This window comes from Entelurus aequoreus, linkage group LG17 (assembly GCF_033978785.1).
Source record: "Entelurus aequoreus isolate RoL-2023_Sb linkage group LG17, RoL_Eaeq_v1.1, whole genome shotgun sequence".
In the NCBI taxonomy this organism is placed as follows: domain Eukaryota; kingdom Metazoa; phylum Chordata; class Actinopteri; order Syngnathiformes; family Syngnathidae; genus Entelurus; species Entelurus aequoreus.
Genome location: NC_084747.1, coordinates 16,623,265 through 16,650,246, shown reverse-complemented (window position 1 = coordinate 16,650,246; position 26,982 = coordinate 16,623,265). Strand labels below are relative to the sequence as shown.

Genomic DNA, 26,982 nt, shown 5'->3' with positions numbered 1-26,982 from the left:
TGCAGGCTCTCACAGTGAGTGTAAATGCTCCCCTCTAGTGGGTGGAGGACTTTCTGTCAGCCACAAGCAAGCAGCGCCCCCCAAGAAGGCACCCTGGGAGCAGGACAAAATAGCCCACAACCCCCTGGACTCCACCAGCCCCTTAGTGAAGAAAGGCAAGCAGAGGGAGGTGCCCAGAGCCAAGAAACCTACTGCTCTTAAGAAGGTTCTTCCAGATCTGGGAATATCTCAAGATAGTTAAAAAAAAAATATCGATATTGTTGCTCATTTCTGCGTCTTCATCTTCAGGTCATCCTCAAAGAAAGAGAGGAGAGGAAGCAGAGACGTTTACTGGAAGAGAGCGGTCTACTGCCTGAAAATGAGTCCACGGTCATGCAGGACATTGCAGAGGAGGAACAGTGCGACACAAGTCTGAAAGGTTAGAGCGAGTGTGAGAAATCTGATCTAAGGATGGCCTTTCCAGTCAAAATTCCACGTAATCTTCGAAATGTTTGTTTTTTATTAGAGGAGGACTTGGCTTCTGTTTTGGAAGGTAATGATGAGCTCCAAGTAAGCACAAATGAAACCGAGAGCGAGGAGGCTGCAGAGACAAACCAAGTGGAGGCTGACGAGGAGCAGAGCATCCAGAGCACTCCCCTTCCAACGCCTGATAGACCCAAAATCCACAGCAGGAAGTTCAGAGAGTGAGTCCAGATGTGTTTTTTCTAGAGATGTCCAATAATATCGGCCGATAAATGCTTTAAAATGTAATATCGGAAATTATCGGTATCGGTTTCAACCTCCCGATTTTCCCTGGAGACTCCTGGGGAAACCATTCTCCCGATTTCCACCCGGACAACATTATTGGGGGCGTGCTTTAAAGGCACTGCCTTTAGCGTCCTCTACAACCTGTCGTCACGTCCGCTTTTTCTCTAAACAAACAGCGAGCCGGCCAGTCACATAATATATGCGGCTTTTACACACACATAAGTGAATGCAATGCATACTTAATCAACAGCCATACAGGTCACACTAAGGGTGGCCGTATAAACAACTTTTACACTGAATTCGGAGGTCTCAAGGTTGGCAAGTATGCTCTAGCATACTCTGGACTGAAGCTGTGTGCCTTCATTGTTTTTGTAGCTGTTGTTTTGAGGCATGTTTAAAACAAATTAAAAATAATGCACTTTGTGAAAGTCAAAGTATAGTATTTCCTATAGTTGTAGTGGGTATTAGGATTATCTCAGGGAGAGCATGTCCCAAATTCCATGCTGCTGTTTTGAGGCATATTAAAAAAAAAAAAAAGCACTTTGTGACTTTAATAATAAATATGGCAGTGTCATGTTGGCACTTTTTTCCATAACTGGAGTTGAAGTTGTTCTCTTATTTTGGAAAACCTTGTTTTTGATTGATTGATTGAAACTTGTATTAGTAGATTGCACAGTACAGTACATATTCCGTACAATTGACCACTAAATGGTAACACCCAAATAAGTTTTTCAACCTGTTTAAGTCGGGGTCCACGTAAATCAATTCATGGTAAAGTTACATTGTTTAATGCATCCAGCGGGGCATCACAACAAAATTAGGCATAATAATGTGTTAATTCTACGACTGTATATATCGGTATCGGTTGATATCAGAATCGGTAATTAAGAGTTGGACAATATCGGAATATCGGATATCGGCAAAAAAGCCATTATCGGACATCTCTAGTTTTTTCCTTATGTTTTGACTGAGACGGTTTGCATCAGGTACTGCAGCCAGATGCTGAGCAAAGACGTTGACCAGTGCGTGACGTCGCTGCTGAGGGAGCTGGTTCGCTTCCAGGACCGCCTCTACCAGAAGGACCCCATGAAGGCCCGCATGAAGAGGCGCCTCGTCATGGGCCTCCGAGAGGTGCAGAAGCACCTCAAGCTTAGGAAAGTCAAGTGTGTCATCATCTCCCCCAACTGTGAGCGTGTCCAGGCTAAAGGTACTGCTGTCCTTCTCTGTGCTTTCTTGTTCTCAGTTTCTTAGTCCTACATGATCTTGTAGATGTTTGGTCTTTTTTAGATGATTTAGTTGCACCCATTAGTCAAACTCAAGGCCCAGGGGGCAGATCTGACCCACCTCATTATTTTATATGGCCTGCAAAAGCCTGAAAATATTGTGCGTAAAAGCACTTCGTCTTTCTTACTAAACTTACTTGTTCTTTCAATTTTGACAGAATAATTGCATCTACTGTATGTAATTGCATGACATTTATTTAAACATTTGTTTATTTGGTTTTTAGCCACATAATTGACAGGAACAGTCAAGCACATCAGATGCTACTATTGCCCCACCCGCAAAAAGTAGACAAAAACAACAAAAAAAACCAATAATAATAATAATAATAATAAATACATTAAGAAAAAAAACACAGATATCAACATATCCCAAAGACTATAAAAATGGGACCCATAACCTCCCTGCTTGGCACTCAGCAACAAAGGGTTGGAGTTGGGGGTTAAATCACCAAAATGATTCCCGGGCGCGGCGCCGCTGCTGCCCACTGCTCCCCAAGGGGATGGGTCAAATGCAGAGGACAAATTTCACCACATCTAGTGTGTGTGTGACAATCATTGGTACTTTAATCTTTAAAAAAAAGCACAGACATCTGCATTCCTGAATGTCCCAAGAGAGATACAACAACCAACAAGCATACAAAAGGCTCATCAACAACCCACATTTAAATTGTGTTTTAATTGGGGTTAATTTGTAGATCAGTCTCTCCTACATATTTCAGAAAAGCGCCTCAAAGTTCTTGAAACTTTGCAGAACAACCATTCACTGTCAGCCTGTTTTTTCCAGTTTGAGAAAAAAAAAAAGAACATCTTCAATCCAACAGGTGTCACAAGGAGGCAATGTTGCCTTCTAATACCATAAGGAGTCTTTTAGCCAACAAAGTAGTTTATGCTACAAAATTCCTTTTATATTTGTTAAGGGATACGAATAGTGGATTCGGGTCAATCCTTTTGCCAGTGACCACAGAAAAAGTCTTAAAAATGTCCGTCCAATAGCTATTCAGGGATGGGCAGCTGCAGACTGTTAACACCGATCACAGGATTCAGATATTCCGTCGTACATCTTAGCCGGTCGAACCTCTGTATAATAAGTATGATGTACACTACCGTTCAAAAGTTTGGGGTCACATTGAAATGTCCTTATTTTTGAAGGAAAATCACTGTACTTTTCAATGAAGATAACTTTCAACTAGGCTTAACTTTAAAAAAAAATGCACTCTATACATTGCTAATGTGGGAAATGACTATTGTAGCTGCAAATGTCTGGTTTTTGGTGCAATATCTACATAGGTGTATAGAGGCCCATTTCCAGCAACTATCACTCCAGTGTTCTAATGGTACAATGTGTTTGCTCATTGGCTCAGAAGGCTAATTGATGATTAGAAAACCCTTGTGCAATCATGTTCACACATCTGAAAACAGTTTAGCTCGTTACAGAAGCTACAAAACTGACCTTCCTTTGAGCAGATTGAGTTTCTGGAGCATCACATTTGTGGGGTCAATTAAACGCTCAAAATGGCCAGAAAAAGAGAACTTTCATCTGAAACTCGACGGTCTATTCTTAGAAATGAAGGCTATTCCACAAAATTGTTTGGGTGACCCCAAACTTTTGAACGGTAGTGTATTAGCTTGCATTGGATGAGGCTGAAAATAGAAGACCTATGAAATCTACTTAAAATCTACGTCCAGCTATCTTCAGATAGGGTTGCTCCTAAATCCTCCTCCTAAAGTGACATAACTGAATTTAGAGACTCAGGACGTTAAATAAAAATGTGGTTATAAATACGTGTAATTGATCCTTTTAACGTTGGAAACCGTGTCAGAAACACCTAAAACTGTGTCAGTCGGCAAATTTGGAAACCTAGGGAAAGTACTATGAACAAAACTGTGGATCTGTACATACCTAAAAAAAAAAAAGCTCATTAGAGAGTGAAAATGTATCACAAAGTTGCTGGAAAAAGGCAAAAGTGTAGTCAACGTATAAATCTTTAATGTTGTTGCTCCTCAGACTTAAAAATCTTAAAAAGGCACTATGGTTAGCAGCAGTGGTGGGTGCAAGACTAGAAATAATCTGCAAGCCAAAATAGCGCTTAAACTGAACCCAAATCCTAAATTAGGTTTTTACGATTGGATTTTTTGTAAAAGCGAATGCTGATGAGTGAATGGGAGAGTGAACCAGAGATACTGGTTCAGTTTAGTATTTTTAACTGTAATATTATCTGATCATGAAAAAAACATTGTTTTAACATATTTCCCAAAATGTTTTCGTTAAAATAGATACTTAAATATCTGCTAATTTCAAAACAAATTATCCATCGGATTGTACGTGAAAAAAATAAAATCCAGTACATAGGCAATTGTGCACTAATACCATGAGGGCATTATACATTACAATTCATACATATTCATTGTTACAATTGGCCCTAATAGGGCAGCTATACCTGCGACATGGCCCTTCAATGAAAGTTTTGACACCTCCGCGTTAGTCTTTCTGGATGTCTTCTTCCAGTTTGCCAGCAGAGGGCGACCCTTAACATGTATATCAGGGTGTCCTGAAGTGTCATCCGATATGGTGCACTTCAACAACAACCACAATGATAAACATATTGTTAAATGAATACCTGTCTCTTCTTTTCCATGCATGATTGACCATTCCAGGAGGTCTGGATGAGGCTCTTCACAACATCATCGACACTTGTCGGGACCAAGAGGTTCCCTTCATCTTTGCCCTCTCCCGCAAAGCATTAGGGCGCTGCGTCAACAAGATGGTGCCCGTCAGTCTGGTGGGCGTCTTCAACTATGACGGCGCACAGGTTGGTGTAACGCTCACAGTAGCAGGAAACTCATACTACCGTTTGTTTGATGGAGATGGCTTCTGTCTGACAGGATTACTACCATAAGATGATAGAGTTGTCGTCCGAAGCCAGGCGGGCATACGAGGCCATGCTGTCGAGTGTGGAGCAGCACGGTCATGGCGATCAGGACTCCGACCTTGAGGAGCAGGGCACAACCAAGCTGAGCGAGGCGGAGCAGTCGGAGCCGGAATCAGAGGAGCCGGGATACAGTAAGTTCTGATGAATTTCCGATTAACTGCATCAACTGCAGTCTCTTTTTGTGTGTCGGTGTGTGTTGTAATGCAGTAACAACAGAGTATAATTACTGCTTGTTAAAAAAACAGTTGCATTCACAGCTGTGGCTGTAGGCAACCTCCTGGTGTAGTTATTATTCATTAACTTCACAAAGTGGCAGTATCTGCATTTTAAGTACCATGCGTGGTCAGCAACGAGCACCTTTACCTACTTCGGCATGCATTTAAAAATGTTGGTTTCCCTAATTAACTGTGGATGCAATAAACTCATCAGCGCTAATAATGCTGGCCTTGCTGCTATTACACTAGGGCAGGGATATTCAACTGCCAGCTAGAGCTTTTCAATTGGCCCGTCGAACATCACCCAAATGGGATTGATGAAACTATTCAAACAAGGGTTGCTCATGTATGCAGTACTCCCGCCGCCCCGCAGGGGCCAACAGCGAGACATAATTGTCACAATGAAGCAGCAGTGAGGTGAGTCAGAAAAGCTCCATTCTAACCAAACATGGCACTATCAACACTGATAAAAGAAAATTAGATCTTGAAAATCAGACTTTCAACAGCGAATGGACAGCAAAATATGGATTTATTGAGAATACAGCGGGGAAACCGATGTGTACTTTCTAATGAGGTAAACGCAGTCTCCAAATAATATAACCTGCGGAGTAGGGCTGTGCGATATATCGATATACTCTGTATATTGCGGGTTTGTCTGTGTGCGATATAGAAAATTACTTTATCGTGATATTCGAGTTAGGGCTGGGCGATATGGCCTTTTTTTAATATCTCAATATTTTTAGGCCATACCGCGATACACGATATATATCTGGATATTTTGCCTTAGCCTTGAATTAAAACTTGATGCATATAATCACAGCAGTATGATGATTCTATTTGTGTACATTAAAACATTCTTCTTCATACTGCATTAATATATGCTCATTTTAAACTTTCAGGCAGAGAAGGAAATCACAACTAGTTCAATTTACCAAAATTATTTATTAAACAGTTATTAAGCAGTGGCACAAACATTCATGTCATTTCAAAACAGAAACTGCAAGATTGTCGGAGACATTTTAAAACAAGCTATTAGTGCACTTTTGTGCATGATGTCACTAAGATGACATATCAAAACAACACTAAATTAAAGTGCACTTTTTGTACAGAACGCCACTACAATAGTTTAAAAACATGATGTCACACAAGATATTTCAATAAGTGTCAAATAAAAATTTGTTGCATAGTAGGAAATCAAATAGTGTTCGTCCTTCGCTATGTGGTAGGTTCCTGCGGACGTTATCTCCTTTTGTTGTCGACTCTTTTTTTCATATGGTGTTGATCTGGAAATGTTTGCCTCGGCATTTTGATGGTGTGGGCGTGTGGCACCGAATGGAGATGTTGACATGCGGAGTAAGCACTCTTCATTCTCTAGCAGGTGACTTTTCAAATGATGCTACATATTAGCAGTAATGCTACTTTTTGTAGAAACGCTTTTGCCCCACACTTGACAAATTACGGTTGTCTGTTCGACATATTCCCACTTGAAGCCAAACCACCGTCAGACGATGGACCCCCTGCTGTTTTTCTTGGGAATGAATTCTTCCTTCATTTGTTACCAGATTCACACCTTCTTTCTCTCGTATTACCACTCAGCTAGCACCACAGCTAACTTTACCCATGCCGCTACCTCTCTGCTCCGCGAGGGTGTATACGTATGTGACGTATGCAGAAGTTGCGCTTGCTGTCTGTCTGTGAGAAGGATACACAAGAAGGAGTGGGAAGAGCCTGTAGTGTAATGCCCGCAGCTAAAAGCAACTGCGTGAGAACGTATACTCGAATATCATGATATAGTCATTTTCTATATCGCACAGAGACAAACCCGCGATATATCGCGTATATCGCCCAGCCCTAATTCGAGTATACGTTCTCACGCAGTTGCTTTTAGCTGCAGGCATTACACTACAGGCTCTTCTCACTCTTTATCTCTCCTTCTCACAGAGACATAAAACAAGCGCACCTTCTTACATACGTCACATACGTATACGCCCTCGCGGAGCAGAGAGGTAGCGGCATGGGTAACGTTAGCTGTGGTGCGAGTGGTAATACGAGAGAAAGAAGGTGCGAATCTGGTAACAAATGAAGGAAGAATTCATTCCCAAGAAAAACAGCAGGTGGTCCATCGTCTGGCGGTGGTTTGGCTTCAACTGGGAAGATGTCGAACAGACAACCGTAATTTGTCAAGTGTGGGGCAAAAGCGTTGCTACAAAAAGTAGCATTACTGCTAATATGTAGCATCATTTGAAAAGTCACCTGCTAGAGCAGGGGTGTCAAACTCAAATACAGAGTGGGCCAAAATTTAAAACTGAACAAAGCCGCGGGCCAAGGTTGAACAAATTAACCTTTTAATAGGGACCCAAACAAGTTTCGCATTGAATATTGAACAAGCAAGGCTTATATAACTTTATAGTGACATGCAAAATAGAGTTTCAAATAATAATAATAATAATAATTAAAAAATATCAATGGCATATAAAATACAATTTAAATAAAAATGGAATGCCTCTTTTCTATTTGCAGCCTTCTGAGGTAAATATCAACATTAACTTTTTCCACAGGCTAATACATTTTTAAATAAAATAACAATGAATAAATCAACCATTCAGGACTTTAAACTGCTCAGTTTGCAACACACTGATCTAATCTGATGTGCCCAAGCCAGATACCTGCCATCTTTTCTTGGATGCTAGTTCATTAATGTCGGGGCTCAGGCTTTGAGCTGAGGCAACCTTCATTATGGAACGAAGGTGTTCATCAGTCATTATATCTCGTAGTACACCCGGACCACAGTCTTGGGGGCGTGCCTTAAAGGCACTGCCTTTAACGTCCTCTACGAGCTGTCGTCTCGTCCGCTTTTCATCCATTCTAACAACGTGCCGGCCCAGTCACAAGATATGTGCGGCTTCTGTACGCACACACACGTGAATGTAACGCATACTTGATCAACAGCGATACACGTTACACTGAGGGTGACCGTATAAACAACTTTAACAATGTTAGAAATATACGCCACACTGTGAATCCACACCAAACAAGAATGACAAACACATTTCGGGAGAACACCCGCACCGTAACACAACATAAACACAACAGAACAAATACCCAGAACCCTTTGCAGCACTAACTCTTCCGGGACGCTACTGTTCATTCAAGGCTAAGGCAAAATATCGAGATATATATCGTGTATCGTGACATGGCCTAAAATTATTGAGATATTCCAAAAAGGCCATATCGCCCAGCCCTAGTTCGGATACACGCATAAAGAAATGAGAAACTTTGCAAGACAACTACGAGCGAAGCCGGACTATCTTGTCTCGGTCTTGCTCTTCACCGCAGAGGGCAACTATAGCTTCTATAGCTGTAGATTCTTGCAAAAAAGACAAAAAACATTCACTGATGCAGACATGATAAAGGACTGCATACTGGCCGCTGTGGGTGAGGTGGTATCTGATGAACAAATTAAAAAAACAGCCCACCATGTTCACCTTTTGTAAATGAATTCACATCACTTTTTTGAGGACATTTAGATGTTAACTGGCTGTAAAGCTTTGCACAAGTAAACACGCTGCTGGACTGCTTGTATCGGAGGTTTTGATGCTAGCCGATATCCAATGCTTGTTTTTTTTGCTGATATCGGACCGATTCCAAATTGGATCGGGACATCCCTATATTCAACATTGGTTCTGTTGCTGCTGTGCTGTGCAACAGAAGGCTAGTTTAGGTCAGAAATTAAAATGCCCCGGCTATAATTACAGCGTTAAATCTTGTTAATTAAATTGCACGTTTTTTGCAGGACAATTGTGGAGGAAACTGTTGGAGAAGGATTGCAACTTTGAGTCGTTGAACTTCCACACGTGGGCTCGCTTCGCCGAGTGTACCGAGCACACTGACGAAGACGAGAAGAGCTGACAGCGGCGAATGTGCGGTGAGGTCCCCTCAGGTTAAATGTTATCAAACATTTACTGTAGATCAAATGATATGCAAACTTTCAGGGATGACCACTTTTGGATTTTAAGGATGTCCAACTTTTGACATTTGACCCCCGGAGGTCTCATTGCTACATTTTTGCAGCACATTTTCAACTACATCGTCACTGCTAATCAGCTTGATAAAGAAGACCTGTGTTTAGAAGAGACTTTCACTTTAACTTCATAGAACCAAACCAGTCACTCACAGTAATCCCATTAATATGAATTTCCTTGTTTGCTTTTGGTTGACTGCAGAAGACAAAATGTAATATTTCTGTTTGAGCTTTAAGAAATTGTGATGGATGTTTTAGTGATTTGACAACAAGAAGTAAGCTGTGAAAGTACCATCAGACTGGATCTATAGTAGTTTAGTTTTAATCAAATGTATTGTATTTATGATAATTGGGAAATCATAGTAGCTTAAATACAATCGTGTTAAAAAAGGTAAAATAATTAAATATTAATTACATGTGATTACATATTTCATTGAGAGTTTGGAATACAGGTGATTTTCTTGTTTTGGTTTTTTTCAAGAAAAGTTATGAAAGAATTATGTTTTTATGAAGATGTAGCATTTAAAAAATGTTATAATGTATTTGTGTGGTAAAGATCAAAATATGTTTATTTTCTCAGCGTGTTTGTGATGAGCGCGGTTTAGAATGTCTAACTCTTTTGTCGAATGAATGGACTGAAAAAGAAACTAGGAAACAGTCTGGCGTTGTGTTTATTGAAAGTCTAGTTTACCGCCTGTGTTTACGTTTTTCATTTAATCTGCACAAATTGCAAAGACTAAAAAAATAAGAAGAGAAAATTGGTCATTTTTTTTGTGTCTGACTGACTAATATTAGCTACTTAGTAGAGATGTCCGATAATGGCTTTTTTGCCGATAATCCGATATTGTCCAACTCTTAATTACCGATTCCGATATCAATCGATACCGATATATACAGTCGTGGAATTAACACATTATTATGCTTAATTTTGTTGTGATGCCCCGCTGGATGCATTAAACAATGTAACAAGGTTTTACAAAATAAATCAACTCATGTTATGGAAAAAAATGCCAACATGGTACTGCCATATTTATTATTGAAGTCACAAAGTGCATAGTTTTTTTAAACATGCCTCAAAACAGCAGCTTGGAATTTGGGAGAGCATGAGGAGGTTGAGGTGGGCGGGGTTGAGGTGGGGGGGCTAGGGGGTAGCGGGGGGTGTATATTGTAGCGTCCCGGAAGAGTTAGTGCTGCAAGGGGTTCTGGGTATTTGTTCTGTTTTGTTTATGTTGTGTTACGGTGCGGATGTTTTCCCGAAATGTGTTTATCATTCTTGTTTGGTGTGGGTTCACAGTGTGGCGCATATTTGTAACAGTGTTAAAGTTGTTTATACGACCCCCCTCAGTGTGACCTGTATGGCTGTTGACCAAGTATGCATTGCATTCACTTGTGTGTGTGAAAAGCCGTAGATATTATGTGATTGGGCCGGCACGCAAATGCAGTGCCTTTAAGGCACGCCCACAATATTGCTGTCTGGTTGGAAATCGGGAGAATATCTGGAGAATGGTTGCCCCCCCGGGGGCATTTTCGGGAGGGGCACTGAAATTCGGGAGTCTCCCGGGAAAATCGGGAGGGTTGGCAAGTATGACTGGGAGACACAACTGCTCTGTACTTCTCCCTACGTCCGTGTACCACTCCGTACAGCAGCGTTTTAAAAAGTCATAAATTTAACTTTTTGAAACCGATACCGATAATTTCCGATATTACATTTTAAAGTATTTATCAGCCGATAATATCGGACTGCCGATATTATCGGACATCTCTACTACTAAGGTTACACACACCTCCTACACCACTGCTCACATCAACCACAAGAACCAACCTATTGGTAAATAAATACAATCCAAAATATATACTTATATTTGTAAAAGTAGAATTGACTTGACATTCAGTTTGAGCCATCTGTCAAACACATTCACGATGTGAAAATGTGTCACGTGACTTGACATTGTTTGGCAAGATGTATAGCGAGTTAGCTTCTGTCCCACTTGCCAAAGAACACGTTTTTTTGGAAACAATGTGGAACACCAGTGCAGAAACATCTTCATTGTTATTAATTGCCAGTATGGTTGTCATTTCCAGGCACTTTGCATTCCAGGAATGTATTTATCTCAAATCTGTGTGGTTTCGACCGCCCTTAAAAGTCCCTGGGAATTTGAAAAGCCCTTCCCACCTGCTAGGTACTTTTGCAGGTTCGTCTCCATCAAACGAGTTCCGCTCCTCCTGCAATAATGAGACTACTATGCCACTGAGTTATCACTTTTATTTTATTGTAAAAGTTCCCCTTTACATGTTCCCTAATCGCTTGGTTTGAACTGTTGATTTTTCCACTTCTCCCCGGAGTTTTACGATGTCTAATTCCATATTTCTTTTCGCTTCCTTTTGCACTATGCCACCAGAGAGGTCTGCCTCATGCTTTGGAGACATAAAGTTAACTCAAACCTGGGGCTGTCAAAGTTAACGCGATGATAACGAGTTAACGAAAGTTAACCTTTTACCGTGCGTCCTCAGTCTATACCAGGGGTTTCTTAAAATTGTTGACCTCGGGGCCCAACTTTTCCACAACAGAGGGGAGCAGGGCCCACTCAAATATTACTTCTCAATTAGAAATATTACTCTTGATTTTCTTTGTATTCAATAGTTATGTCTATATTATATCTATTTTTTAACACATAAAGCTTAGGCTTAGGTCAGGTTTATTAGAAAAATAAGTAAGAAACATAGACCTATGTTTTGCTAAAATTAATGAATACATTTCTTAAAACCTCTTAGTGGCCACATGTGTGGACAGCACCTTTTAGCTCTTATTTCCAAAATTGTGCACATTACTGAATTGGGGTCTTATGGCCGCTTATGTGGACACTTATACTGCCATCTGGTGGTGTCAGAAGAGTATAACATACAATGGAATTTGGAAAAAAAAAGTGTAAAAATAAGAATTGGCATGTAACTAAACATGAAGTACACGTTTGTGTACTTATGGACTACATCATATAAAAAGATGATTCTTAGTTTTTATTCTAATTAGGGTCCAATAAGCCCAAATGGCAAAGAGAAACAAAAAAAGCACGTAAACAAACACTTTGGGCTTTAAGAGGTTAATTAAACTGTCTCTAAAATTAAAGTGCAAATGAAAATACAGCTTCACCACTTTAGTCATAATTTTAGCTCTTAAGTAACTTCTCAATGACTTTAACTCCAGACTTCCTCTGTTTGTTTGATATAGTCATTACTGCCACAAGTGGTGGAAAAGTGTATTACAACTGAGTACCGCTGCGGCCCATACAAACCACAGCTGATAAAACACATATCTTTTGGGGGTGCTCGCGGCCCAACATTGTTAAGAAACATTGGTCTATACTGGAGTGGTGGTAAAACATATATTATATATTATTTTTAAAAAAAAGAAAAATTAAAAACCTTGTATTTTCTTTCTTTACTTTATTTTCCGATTAAATGTTGTTGTTTTTTTGTAGTTTGACAGGGAAAAAAATAGTATCCACTATTGCAACACAAAATATATTATCTAAATTTTTGGTCAAAATCCAAAGAAATACTTAAATATCTGCTTAACCTATGATTTCGAAGCAAGTTATCCATCAAATTGTACACCTAAAAAATACCTTATAATATAAAAAAATTTAATCACTTATATTTTCTTTCTTTACTTTCTTATTTTCTTACTAAAGGTATTTGTTTAGTTTTTTCTAGTTTGACAGGGAAAAAAATAGTGTCCAATATTGCAACAAATATTATATTATCTAACTTTTTTGGTCAAAATCCAAAGAAATACTTAAATATCTGCTTAACTTATGATTTCGAAGGAAGTTATCCATCAAATTGTACACCTAAAAAAAATACCTTACATTATAAATATATTAAAAACCTTATATATTCTTTCTTTACTTTCTTATTTGCCGATTAAATGTATTAGTTTTTTTTCTAGTTTGACATGAAAAAAATAGTGTCCTATATTTTTTTACACAATGTTTACTGGTTATTGCGTCCAAGTCAATTTGGCACGCCTCCAAACACAAGCACGCAAATGACGCATACGCCAGAGCCCAGACTGGCAGAGAAACAATAGACAGGGTGAGAATCAGTGGGCTAAACTTAATAACACTTACCATTTACAATTGACATATATTTCATAATGGGAGAAAGAGAGAGCATGATGAAAAATGTATTGCGTCTGTGTGAACGTGTTTGTGTCCATTTTGTGTTGAACTGTTAAAACAAATATTTGCATAAATCGAATTGTCTAGTCCCATGTTGGGTGTCGATTTTAAAAAGGTACACTTAAGAAAGATAAACAACTTCTATTGCGGGATTAGTTATGAGGTAACTATGGACAATACGATTAATTGCAATTAGATAGTTTTATTTGTTTGTCAGCCCTACTAAAAACGAAATAAAAAGAAAATAAGCGATGTTCCTCGTGTAGGGGGCCTACATATTACTCCGCGTACGTACTCGTCGGCCCTGCGCATGTAACTAGTTATTTTTCTTATAATAACCCTTAAAGGGGAACTGCACTTTTTTAGGAATTTTGCCTATCGTTCACAATACTTATGAGAGACAGGAAAAAAGTTTTTCTTTTTTTTTTTGCTTTCTAACATTTTAAAAATCGGCTCGTTTTAGGTGGCTGGTAATGCAGCTTATGGGAGCAATAATTTTGACTTCCAAATCACTTTAAAATTGCATTAAAAACCGCCAACAATACCTCATGTACGTTCCGTAACCTGTATGGTAACCAAGCTGTAACATTGTTTCTGTAAGAGTGAACACGGAGGAACTCTTTTTCTAGCGTAGTAACACATCGGCGTGCTACGGTATTAGCCGTAAAAGCTACGTCAACACGAAACGCATTTGAGTTTATAATGCACAACACAATCCGATAAGACAATAACCTGTACTGACTGGAAACCATGAACAATCATACCGTATTTTTCGGAGTATAAGTCGCTCCGGAGTATAAATCGCACCGGCCGAAAATGCATAATAAAGAAGGGAAAAAACATACATAAGTCGCACTGGAGTATAAGTTGCATTTTTTGGGGGAAATTTATTTGATAAAACCCAACACCAAGAATAGACATTTGAAAGGCAATTTAAAATAAATAAAGAATAGTGAACAACAGGTTGAATAAGTGTACGTTATATGAGGCATAAATAACCAACTGAGAACGTGCCTGGTATGTTAACGTAACATATTATGATAAGAGTCATTCAAATAACTATAACATATAGAACATGCTATATGTTTACCAAACAATCTGTCACTCCTAATCGCTGAATCCCATGAAATCTTATACGTCTAGTCTCTTACGTGAATGAGCTAAATAATATTTGATGTTTTACGGTAATGTGTTAATAATTTCACACATAAGTCGCTCCTGAGTATAAGTCGCACCCCCGGCCAAACTATGAAAAAAACTGTGACTTATAGTCCGAAAAATACGGTATTGCAGTATGTGCAAAGTATTAGCCCACGTTTCCTGTTTTGTTTGTACACAGCTAGCTCGACTCTGTATGTACTGTAGTTGTACGTTGATGTGCTGCATGTATTATGAACAATAGTTTTGTGGTGTACTCAATGAACAGTTGTCCGTTTGGTCATGCTGACCGGGGATGTTTCCAGTTGATTTGGGCACTGCAATAATTCGGCATGGCTTGACTCAAAAGTTCCAGATTTTCAGCGTGACCAAATCGCACCGACATCACTCTCTTGGCTTCCGTCTGCTCCAACGTTTCACCCTCTTCTTTGGACTCGCTTCTATACGCAGCAGTTCATCGTATATTTGGCAGCCGGCCGCCTTAGCTCCCACTCCTTCCCCTCTGTTGCAAGTTTTGTTGATTCTATGTAACATGTTTGTGTGCTATGGCTATGAATTATTCATTACTTATCGTGTTAAGCAATGGCAGCTAGGATTTATCCGAGAGCCAGATGCAGTCATCAAAAAAGCCACATCTGGCTCTAGAGCCATAGGTTCCCTACCCCTGGTCTAGTCTCTTACGTGAATGAGCTAAATAATATTATTTGATATTTTACGGTAATGTGTTAATAATTTCACACATAAGTCGCTCCTGAGTATAAGTCGCACCTCCAAACTATATAAAAAAACTGCGACTAATAGTCCGGAAAATACGGTAAATATTTTTTTTATAATCGGACCATTTGGAACATAAAACGTGTTGCTCAAGAACTGAGGAAGGTTCCTTTTCATGTGTGTGTTTGTGTGGGAAAAAAAGTACCATTCAGTACATTAGAGCGTTTTGTCCCAGTGGTGGAGTTGGGACCTTCTCCACATAGCCGCCATCTATAAAACCCACGTCCGTGTGAGCGTTTCTGGGCGTTGGCTTTCTTTGGCGGCGCTCGTCTTCTCCACACGAGGAGTCCCACTGTCCGCTCCGTCTATGGAGGAATAGAACTCTATTGTCATTGTTCACGTCCTCCACCTGGCTGTAGTTCTCAAGGAGTTCGTCTGGTCTCGGCACATCCGTGTAGCATCCTTTCTCCAGGAGGAGCATGTTGACAGACTTCACCTCTTTCACTCTACTGTAGTTGGACTCAGGCTTGGGTTTCGCAGCCATCCCGAGGTCCATCCCGAGGTCCACGTAGCAACTGTTGGCTGCGACAGGATTTGACGCCTCCTGGTTTGCGACTGATTGAGTGTTCAGGTTGGACAAACCCGACTTCTCCCGCTCCACTCTGTCCTTGTAGTGGAAGTCTAAACGAAAGCTCGGGGGCATAACAAAGCTCCTCTTTTTGTCTGGTAGAAGCCCGCCGTCGTTGTCCGACACGATCAGATAGTCGTCCATGTGGTCCTTCCGGGCCACCGGAGGAAGAATGCTCTGGTTTATGATCAGCGCACTGACCATGTCCTTAGAACCCACGCTCTGGAAGGACATTTGTGTGTTAATTAAACCACGCTATGACGTCACGGTTCTCTATTTCCTGGGTTGTAGTGCTGGAAATATTCAACCTTGAGAAGTGTGACGTCAAGCCCTTGTATCTTTGGACCAGGAACAGGCGGGAACAAACAATGCTTCACACTGAGGAAAATCATGAGTTGTCTTATTAACTATTAGTGTTATCTTGAATCGATTGAACTGTGTTCTTCAAAACATACGCACCTTTTCCTCTTGGTGACTACGATGCACAGGGTTGCAAGAAATGGAAAGGCACAGAGAGCCAAAATTAGGCTCCACAAGGGTTTTTCATTATAGATATCTAGGGGAAAATGCAAGGATTCCTTGATAATTATTAGTGTTCATTCCATCCTTGTCGAAGGACAGCTGGTTTCTCACTGTTGGGGATCTTCACGTAAGAGGTGTCACTCCACTTGCTCCAGGATCCGTGATCCAGCCGACAGCGCACCTGGACCAGAAACACCGTGCCGGGATGGACGCTGTAGAGCGTGAATCGGGTTTGTGTGCCAGCCATGTACTCCTAAATCGAGCAAGGTTGGGATTAAAGAGAGAGAATTATAAGGCTTCTTAAGTGACAATACCGTAAAAAGTCATCTGGGATCTGGCAGTACAGATTTACTGTTCACTGAAAATCAGTCAACACACAGTCACAGTCCATTCCTCCAGGATGACATCACTGGCGGACACCTTGCGTTGAAGGTGTCCCAGAGGCGCACAATTAGGTTTAGGTCTTCCTCAGCACTTGCCATCTTGGAGGTGTGTAGGCGCCTTATCATGTTCGGAAACTTAGGTGAAAGAAGGGGATCATGGTCCACTTCACAAATGTCACAGTACATGTCGGAATTCACATTTCTCATTAGTGAATCGCACCTACTTCAAAGCCAGCTGCATTCATTTAGCCCCAGACTTGCCTTGGCTGTGGGCAAGACAATTATCTTGCTGCTTAGTCGTGTCTGTAGCTATTAATAAAATGTCTCTGTTAACTTATTTTCAGTGAATAGCAAATATATACTGCTGTACAATTACTACTCTAAGGCAGTATATAAGGCCTACTGAAAGCCACTACTACCGACCACGCAGTCTGATAGTTTATATATCAATGATGAAATATTAACATTGCAACACATGCCAATACGGCCGGGTTAACTTATAAAGTGCAATTTTAAATTCCCCGGGGAACTTCCGGTTGAAAACGTCTATGTATGATGACGTTTGCGCGTGACGTCAATGGTTGAAACGGAAGTATTCGGACACATTGTATCCCAATACAAACAGCTCTGTTTTCATCGCAAAATTCCACAGTATTCTGGACATCTGTGTTGGTGAATCTTTTGCAATTTGTTTAATGAACAATGGAGACTGCAAAGAAGAAAGCTGTAGGTGGGATCGGTGTATTAGCGGATGGCTGCAGCAACACAACCAGGAGGACTTTGAGTTGGATAGCAGACGCGCTATCCGACGCTAGCCGCCGACCGCTTTGATGATCGGCTGAAGTCCTTCGTCGCGCCGTCGATCGCTGGAACGCAGGTGAGCACGGGTGTTGATGAGCAGATGAGGGCTGGCTGGCGTAGGTGGATAGCTAATGTTTTTAGCATAGCTCTGTGAGCTCCCGTAGCTAAGTTAGCTTCAATGGCGTCGTTAGCAACAGCATTGTTAAGCTTCGCCAGCCTGGAAAGCATTAACCGTGTAGTTACATTTCCATGGTTTAATAGTATTGTTGATTTTCTGTCTATCCTTCCAGTCAGGGGTTTATTTCTTTTGTTTCTATCTGCAGTTAAGCACGATGCTATCACGTTAGCTCCGTAGCTAAAGTGCTTCGCCGATGTATTGTCGTGGAGATAAAAGTCACTGTGAATGTCCATTTCGCGTTCCCGACTCATTTTCAAGAGGATATAGTATCCGAGGTGGTTTAAAATACAAATCCGTGATCCACAATAGAAAAAGGAGAGAGTGTGGAATCCAATGAGCCAGCTTGTACCTAAGTAACGGTCAGAGCGAAAAAAAGATACGTCCTGCACTGCACTCTAGTCATTCACTCTCACATTCCTCATCCACAAATCTTTCATCCTCGCTCATATTAATGGGGTAATCGTTGCTTTCTCGGTCCGAATCGCTCTCGCTGCTGGTGTAAACAATGGGGAAATGTGAAGAGCTCCACAACCTGTGACGTCACGCTACTTCCGGTACAGGCAAGGCTTTTTTTTTTATCAGCGACCAAAAGTTGCGAACTTTATCGTCAATGTTCTCTACTAAATCCTTTCAGCAAAAATATGGCAATATCGCGAAATGATCAAGTATGACACATAGAATGGATCTGCTATCCCCGTTTAAATAAAAAAATGTCATTCCAGTAGGCCTTTAACACTGAATTAGTAATCATACTCTGGATTTTAATTGTATTGAATAATTATATCTAATCTACTTCAAATCTACCAGAATAAACCTTGTCAAATGATTTGAAACCATGTGTTAATTATAAGGATTTTTATCAAGGCTTAGGTCAGGATAATTACAAAAATAAATACTAATCAAATGTACTGCAAAATAAGGAACTCATCAAAACTGAAGATTTTTTTTACATATTTACAGTGCTAAAATGTTTTTATCTAGATTAATTCATAAATGAAATTTGTGTCTTAAATAAACTCAATAGAATTTAAGTGCAACTTACCACTTAAGTCATAATTTGTGCGCTTAAGAAACTTCTTTGTTTTTAGCTCCAGAGTTCTTCTGTGTGTTTGATGCTGTCTTTACTGCCACAAGTGGTGGAAAAGTGTATTACAACTGAGTATCGCTGCAGCCCACATGAACCTAAGGTTAAACGCTGCTTTAAATCAACTCCAAATATTGTCTTTCAACACGAAATTTTAACTAGAAAAGCACTTAGAGGGCGCAGACTTCCGCCACGTCTTTTCTACTAGTATTTTTTTTAAAAAAAGTCCTGACAGTGATCTGTATCAGCCCCAAAATGGAATCACTTGTTCTTTATCCCATTTCTCACATTTCCTGAAAGGTAGATGGTAAATCTTTGAGCTATCCATAGCAGAATAAGAAAAACAAGAGTGACGCCTCTTGTCAGTCATCCAGTTTCTTTATTTCTGTTAGTGGAGGCGGGGCCACGAGAAGTTATAGCTCGAAACATAAACGTTAAGTTATGCAGTAGAAAGGATCTAGATCTAGATCAGCCCCAGAATGTAATCACCTTACCCATTTCTGACAATTCCGGAAAGGTAGAGGAAAATCCACCCATAAATCTTAGTCATACTTGCCAACCTTGAGACCTCCAATATCGGGAGGTGGGGGGTAGGGGGTGGGGATTGGGGCGTGGTTATTTACAGCTAGAATTCACCGACTTGAGTATTTCATATATATTTCATATATATTTCATATATATATATATATATATATATATATATATATATATATATATATATATATATATATATATATATATATATATATATATATATATATATATTTATTTTATTTACAAAAAAAATAAAAAAAATACTTGAATTTCAGTGTTCCGGTGGCTATCCATTAGATGGCAGTATTGTCCTGTTTAACTTCTCCGTTCATTGGGCAGGCAAGCTGTTTATATTGTGGGAAAGCGGACGTGAGAACAGGCTGTCCCCACTCAGTCTCAGGTCCGCATTGAGCTGGAGGGGGTGTGGCCTCCAGCTCTGGCTGAATACCGGGAGTTTGTCGGGAGAAAATCTCTGTCGGGAGAGGCGCTGAATACCGGGATTCTCCCGCTAAAAACGGGAGGGTTGGCAAGTATTATCTTAGTTAACTAGCAAAATGAAGGAAACTGAGTGAACGCTCTTGTCTGTCTTTACCATCTTTTTCTCTGTGGGCCACAACCATACACACACACCCAGAAGTGTAACGTGGTAGAAATGATCCCAATCAGGCCCAAACTCTAATCAGTTGTTCCTTATCCGGTTATTTCCTGATATTTTCATAAAAAATCCACCCGTAAATTTTTGAGTTATTTTGCTAACGATCTCACTGACAAACCAACGGCAACAATTACATTACCTCCTGGGAGAGGTAATAAAAATGCTTTCTGAAGTGTTGTACTCACTTTTGTCGGGTTACTACATTAAACACACCTTCCAGTCGCCTCGTTGTTGTTGTCTAGCTCTCAGCTGATATTCCAGTGTGACCCAGCCTGATTTGGTGTCGACATTCCGCGGATGCTCCCAGCTCACGTGTAGACTAAGACTTTCCGCACGGTTTTCCACCTCCAGTGCCACATTCTCAGGCGAGTCGGGCTTGACTGTGAAACACACACACACACACGCACTTGGTAAAGTACAGTCCTAAATCCTTACTTCGGTGGTACAAGGCACGTACAGTAGAACATCTTAAGCTCTATTGCCACCAGGAGTAGTACGAGAATTTGAGCACCGAGGTCCAGAAGAAGACTCCTCTAAAGTCAAATGTTTGGCGATCCAAAACAACCTGATACTGATCAGCGTCCTGAAACAAATAGGTTTGACGTTACAGGTTTAACTGTAGACCCGAAGCACTGACTTGCTGTCAGAATAATTGTATCTAAGTCAGGGTTCACCCGCGGGCACCAGGTAGCCCGTAAGGACCAGATGAGTAGCCCGCTGGCCTGTTCTAAAAATAGCTCAAATAGCAGCACTTACCAGTGAGCTGCCTCTATTTTTTACATTTTATTTATTTACTAGCAAGCTGGTCTCGCTTTGCCCGACATTTTTAATTCTAGGAGAGACAAAACTCAAATAGAATTTGAAAATCCAAGAAAATATTTTAAAGACTTGGTCTTCACTTGTTTAAATAAATTCATTAATTTTTTTACTTTGCTTCTTATAACTTTCAGAAAGACAATTTTAGAGAAAAAATACAACCCTAAAAATGATTTTAGGATTTTTAAGCACATATACCTTTTTACCTTTTAAATTCCTCCTTCTTCTTTCCTGACACTTTAAATCAATGTTCAAGTAAATGTATTTTTTTTATTGTAAAGAATAATAAATACATTTTAATTTAATTCTTCATTTTAGCTTCTGTTTTTTCGACGAAGAATATTTGTGAAATATTTCTTCAAACTTATTATGATTAAAATTCAAAAAAATTATTCCGGCAAATCTACAAAATCTGTAGAATCAAATTTAAATCTTATTTCAAAGTTTTTTGAATTTCTTTTAAATTTTTTGTTCTGGAAAATCTAGAAGAAATAATGATTTGTCTTTGTTAGAAATATAGCTTGGTCCAATTTGTTATATATTCTAACAAAGTGTAGATTAGATTTCAACCTATTTAAAACATGTCATCAAAATTCTAAAATTAATCTTAATCAGGAAAAATTACTAATGATGTTCCATAAATTCTTTTTTAAATTTTTTCAAAAAGATTCGAATTAGCTAGTTTTTCTCTTCTTTTTTTCGGTTGAATTTTGAATTTTAAAGAGTCGAAATTGAAGATAAACTATGTTTCAAAATTTAATTCTAATTTTTTTCGTGTTTTCTCCTTTTTTAAACCGTTCAATTAAGTGTAAATATCATTAATTATTAATAATAACATAGAGTTAAAGGTAAATTGAGCAAATTGGCTATTTCTGGCCATTTATTTAAGTGTGTATCAAACTGGTAGCCCTTCGCATTAATCAGTACCTAAGAAGTAGCTCTTGGTTTCAAAAAGGTTGGTGACCCCTGATCTAAGTTATCATAAAACTTTGTGTTTCAATGAGTTCCCGGCGAGCAAACAAAAGGCTTGTAAAACTCCACTGTGTGGGATGGGAAGCAACATGAAGGTGTTCTGTTTCTTTCATGTATTGTAATCAACAGAAAGATATTGTCTTGACCGAGAACTACAAAGCGGAGAGAAAGCAGGATCTGCCCAAGTTCCAGGCGCCTCTTTTTTAACTCTTTTACGACCTTTTCTGTGAACTGTTCTGTAACCAAAGGCGATGGCTGTTTACGACCCCCGTCCCTTAGAAACAGCTGTTGCCATGTAATCAGGGAAAGTCCAAATAAAAGAGGCGGCGTACAATCTTTCGGCAGAGCGTAATGACACTGTACAAGGGCACAGATGTACACGTTTCTCCTCACTGAGCCAAATTGAATTCTGTCTCTTGTTTGATTCTTTGCTTCTTGTCTTGTTTAATAGATGTCATCAGTGTTTGAACCTGACACTTGCATTATGGCTTATTGTATGTAAAACTATTGAAGTGCGAAAGTCAACATTTTGGAGTTTTTGCCGCCCTTTGTTCCTGCATTTTGCCAAACATTCACTTCCTCCAATCAACCTTTTGAGGGTAAAGTGACTGACCCGAAGACTTCCATTTCTAAGTTTGCGTGATTTAGAGCAGTGTTAATATTGTTGTCTAAAACTTTCGTCTTGTTTATGGTCCACGACCTATTTTCCCCTGACTAAAATGGGACGGTAACGATTAAAAACACATGCGGGTTGACTAAAACAACGATGACACTAATGTACAAGTTAGTCAACGAATAAAAACGGGATGAAAATGTTGACAGAGACTAAATCCAACCATATTTAATTTTGTCTTTAATTTCAGCTGAAATAAAACAAAGTCAGGTTAGTGTGAAATGTACTTATTGATATATTCATGGAGCGCTGGTCTTGTTGTAAATGTAGTTTTTGAGATGCGCTGCAATAGTGGTTTCAGCACAACATCAAAAAATGCTTTATCATTTATAACCTATATTTTAGTCGACTGAAATATTGAGGAATTCAGTCGACTGAAACTAAATCAATTTAGATGACTAAAATACATTTTTCTCAAGACTGACTAAAACAAACTCAAAATGAACCCTGATTTCGAGCACTCTTCATCCTGCTGCTTCCACCTGTCACCCATAACATCCATCAACAAATATGAACTTTGTTTGGCTCGTTCCAAGTTACGTCTGCTTTGACAATGGGGAGGAACGTCCCGTGCACGGTCCGCATACACCACACGGCGCACTCGTGCACCCGTCTGTGTAACCCAAACAGGAGAGTGGAAATTTGACCCGAGAACGAGCGCGGGTTTCACGCCCTCAACAAACCAGTTCCGCCTCATTCTGCGCGACTTGGCGCCTTTCTGTACTTTTCCATTGGCTGCCCGGATCCGTGGCCGTTAGAACCATGCGAACCATCAGCTGACATCGCGACACTGAGATCTGGCACCATCAAATCACTCTCTATACCAGGGGTCGGCAACCCAAAATGTTGAAAGAGCCATATTGCTCCAAAAATACCCCCAAAAAATCTGTCTGGAGCCGCAAACACATAAAAGCCTTATATAAGTGTTATAATGATGGCAACACATGACGTAAATAGCTAATTAGCTATATTAGCCTACTATCAAGGGCTGACGCAAATCTTCGTTGATAGAAATGTTGTATTTTAATATTTATTCTACACATTTTTGCAACATTGGAAACATTAGTAAAATGGAGGCTTCTCACAGGATGAGATAACTCCTGGAAATGACTGGCTCAGAAGGGCCAAAGGTATAGATGTGTGTGTTCAAGTTTAAGGAAACAGCAGGCTGTCTTCTTCTAATGGATTTATTACAATCTTTGCAAACTCTGTAACGTTTGCTGTGGTCTGGAACAACATGGCACACAAACAACTATGAGAAATTCAGCCAATATTACAATATATGCAAATATAAATTAAATATGCAGAAGACATAAAGGAAATTAAATGAGCTCAAATATAGCTACAAGCGAGTCATAACGATGCAATATGTATATATAGCTACGCTAAATAGCATGTTAGCATCGATTAGCTTGCAGTCATGGATTGACCAATTATGCCTGATAGGCATTCCAGCAAATCAATAACATCAACAAAGCTCACCTTTGTGCAGTCACGCACAGTATAAAATGTTTGGTGGACAAAATGAGACGAAGGAGTCGCATAAAACACGTATTTCTGTGGCAGCGTCGGAGAAAGTTGTACATGTAAACAAACTACGATGAGTTCAAGGATCGCTGAAATTAGTAGGGCAAAACGGTGCTTGCCAAATCCTCTCATCAGTGAAGCATGTTTAATATAAACAGTGGCATTTCTAACAATTAAGGTTTGTGTCATGTTTGTCCTACAGAAAATATATTGAAACAAAAAAAAAAAAATTTTCTTCATCTTTTTCCCTTTTCACACATTTCTGAAAGAGGTCCGGGGAGCCACTAGAGTGGCGCTAAAGAGCCTGCGGCTCTAGAGCCGCGGGTTGCTGACCCCTGCTCTATACCATCCATCCATCCATCCATTTTCTACCGCTTGTCCCTTTTCGGTGTCACGGGGGGTGCTGGAGCCTATCTCAATACCAATGCTTCTCAAATAATGCGGTGGACACCCTTTAGGGGCGTGGCGTCCGCCCGTAAATCCCAGCTCATTTGATAATCGGGTGAATTTATGCACTATGCGTCTGCCAGAAACTCACACAATGGTTTGCACTGATAAACAAAAAAATATACAATTCTCAATAGCTGTGGTGCTAAACTCACCAATTTCCATCACGTCTATCTTTAAAACGTCCGACGTGGCGTTCCTGAGGGCGTTGAAGGCCACCACTGTCAGGTAGTAGTCCACCCAAATGGACGTGTGGTTCTTGTCAAAGAAACAGGAGTTCCTCCCGGCCGAGTGGTAGTCCGGACACTCGTGCGTTCCCTCCAATCTAAACAGACAAAAAACAGTCCGTGGGTAAATCCATCCATTTTTTTCTGCTTAAAGTTTAAGTTAAAGTCCCAACGATAGTCACACACACACACACACACTAAGTGTAGTGAAATTATCCTCAGCATTTGACCCATCCCCATGTTCACCCCCTGGGAGCTGAGAGGAGCAGTGAGCAGCAGCGGTGGCCGCGCTCGGGAATCATTTGGTGATTTAACCCCCAATTCCAACCCTTGATGCTGAGTGCCAAGCAGAAAGGCATTAATTGATTGATTGAAACTTGTATTAGTAGATTGTTCCGGTTGAAAACGTCTTTGTATGATGACGTATGCGTGTGACGTCACTAGTTAAACGGAAGTATTGGTACACCTTTGAATCCAATACAAAAAAGCTCTGTTTTCATCTCAAAATTCCACAGTATTCTGGACATCTGTGTTGGTGAATCTTTTGCAATTTGTTTAATGAACAATGAAGACTGCAAAGAAGAAAGTTGTAGGTGGGATCGATCGGTGTATTAGCGACGGACTACAGCAACACAACCAGGAGGAATTTGAGATGGATAGCAGACGCGCTAGCCGTCGACCTCACCTTGACTTCCTCCGTCTCCGGGCCGCCGACCGCATCTGTGATCGGGTGAAGTCCTTCATCACACCGTCGATCGCTGGAACGCAGGTGAGCACGGGTGTTGATGAGCAGATGAGCTAATGTTTTTAGCATAGCTCTGTGAGGTCCGGTTGCTAAGTTAGCTTCAATGGCGTCGTTAGCAACAGCATTTTTAACTTTCGCCAGCCTGGAAAGCATTAACCGTGTATTTACATGTCCATGGTTTAATAGTATTGTTGATTTTCTGTCTATCCTTCCAGTCAGGGGTTTATTTTGTCTGTTTCTCTATGCAGTTAAGCCCGATGCTATCACGTTAGCTCCGTAGCTAAAGTGTTTCACCGATGTATTGTCGTGGAGATAAAAGTCACTGTGAATGTCCATTTCGCGTTCTCGACTCTCATTTTCAAGAGGATATAGTATCCGAGGTGGTTTGAAATACAAATCCGTGATCCACAATAGAAAAAGGAGAGAGTGTGGAATCTAATGAGCCAGCTTGTACCTAAGTTACGGTCAGAGTGAAAAAAGATATGTCCTGCACTGCATTCTAGTCCTTCACTCTAACGTTCCTCATCCACGAATCTTTCATCCTCGCTCAAATTAATGGGGTAATCGTCGCTTTCTCGGTCCGAATCTCTCTCGCTGCTGGTGTAAACAATGGGGAAATGTGAGCAGCACTCCAGCTTGTGACGTCACGCTACTTCCGGTAGGGGCAAGGCTTTTTTTTTATCAGCGACCAAAAGTTGCGAACTTTATCGCCGTTGTTCTCTACTAAATCCTTTCAGCAAAAATATGGCAATATCGCGAAATGATCAAGTATGACACACAGAATGGATCTGCTATCCCCGTTTAAATAAAACAATTTAATTTCAGTAGGTCTTTAAGTGAGGTTAGGAACATACTGTAGCTTGACTGGTAAGTCAAGAGCTTTAAAAATATATTTTTAAACGGTTTTTGCACCAAAACCCAATTTCAGAATTTTCCCATTTGACAAGACTTAATTAAATGATTAGAGATTTATGTAACATAGTGTACATGCAAGCATAGATCTTAGGGCTGCTACGATCAATCGATTGAAAAAAAGCTTTGATTTATTTTCTGTTGCTTCAATTAATTAATTAATCAGAATGTAACCAATAGAAAGGGATAAAATGCAAACCTCATGGAGTGCCCGGAACTTAAAATATGCGATCATTGTTTCCACACGGCTACTGCAATACAGCGCACACGAGGAAACAAAATCATTAATGCACACATGTTAAAAAAACGAATGCGGTTATGACTAGAATAAAAATGGTTAATTTAAACTATTTACCCGAAATTACACACTGGGGCGCTAAAGTGTTTTTTTCCAATTACATGATTATTTTTAACTAATCAATAGATTACTCACTTATCAAAAGAAATCAATGGCTGCATCCCTAATTGATAGATGGATAAAAGCTCATTGATAGTCTACAGCACATATGTCAGAGTCAAGGCCCGCGGGCCATATCCGGCCCGCGAGAAGGTTTTTTACGGCCCTTGGGATGATCTTGATTTATTATTAGAACCGGCCCGCAGACCGCAGATCTTTTACACGCACCAATACT

General features: G+C 40.0%; 2 protein-coding genes across 4 annotated transcripts in view; one reads left to right on the top strand and one right to left on the bottom strand.

Moving 5' to 3' along the window:
• LOC133632582 (selenocysteine insertion sequence-binding protein 2-like) overlaps positions 1-26,982 on the top strand; it is a 61,734-nt gene that overhangs the window by 20,774 nt on the left and 13,978 nt on the right. Inside the window, exons 12-19 of one of the 3 annotated variants that reach the window (XM_062025071.1) lie at positions 39-205; positions 289-418; positions 506-683; positions 1,734-1,954; positions 4,686-4,840; positions 4,914-5,091; positions 8,969-9,100; positions 9,168-9,948. In XM_062025071.1, the coding sequence (XP_061881055.1) occupies positions 39-205; positions 289-418; positions 506-683; positions 1,734-1,954; positions 4,686-4,840; positions 4,914-5,091; positions 8,969-9,084 (1,145 nt within the window). In that variant the 3' untranslated portion in view covers positions 9,085-9,100; positions 9,168-9,948. Of the gene's footprint in view, positions 1-38; positions 206-288; positions 419-505; positions 684-1,733; positions 1,955-4,685; positions 4,841-4,913; positions 5,092-8,968; positions 9,949-26,982 lie in introns of those variants that run through there. The other 2 variants (XR_009821687.1, XM_062025070.1) reach the window with 2 other exon arrangements.
• prlrb (prolactin receptor b) overlaps positions 15,092-26,982 on the bottom strand; it is a 26,259-nt gene continuing 14,368 nt past the window's right edge. Inside the window, exons 5-10 of the mRNA XM_062025084.1 lie at positions 24,622-24,791; positions 20,245-20,411; positions 16,508-16,649; positions 16,334-16,430; positions 16,183-16,252; positions 15,092-16,096 (exon numbers count right to left, since the gene is read on the bottom strand). Coding sequence (XP_061881068.1) covers positions 15,455-16,096; positions 16,183-16,252; positions 16,334-16,430; positions 16,508-16,649; positions 20,245-20,411; positions 24,622-24,791 — 1,288 coding nt within the window. The 3' untranslated portion in view covers positions 15,092-15,454. The remainder of the gene's footprint in view (positions 16,097-16,182; positions 16,253-16,333; positions 16,431-16,507; positions 16,650-20,244; positions 20,412-24,621; positions 24,792-26,982) is intronic.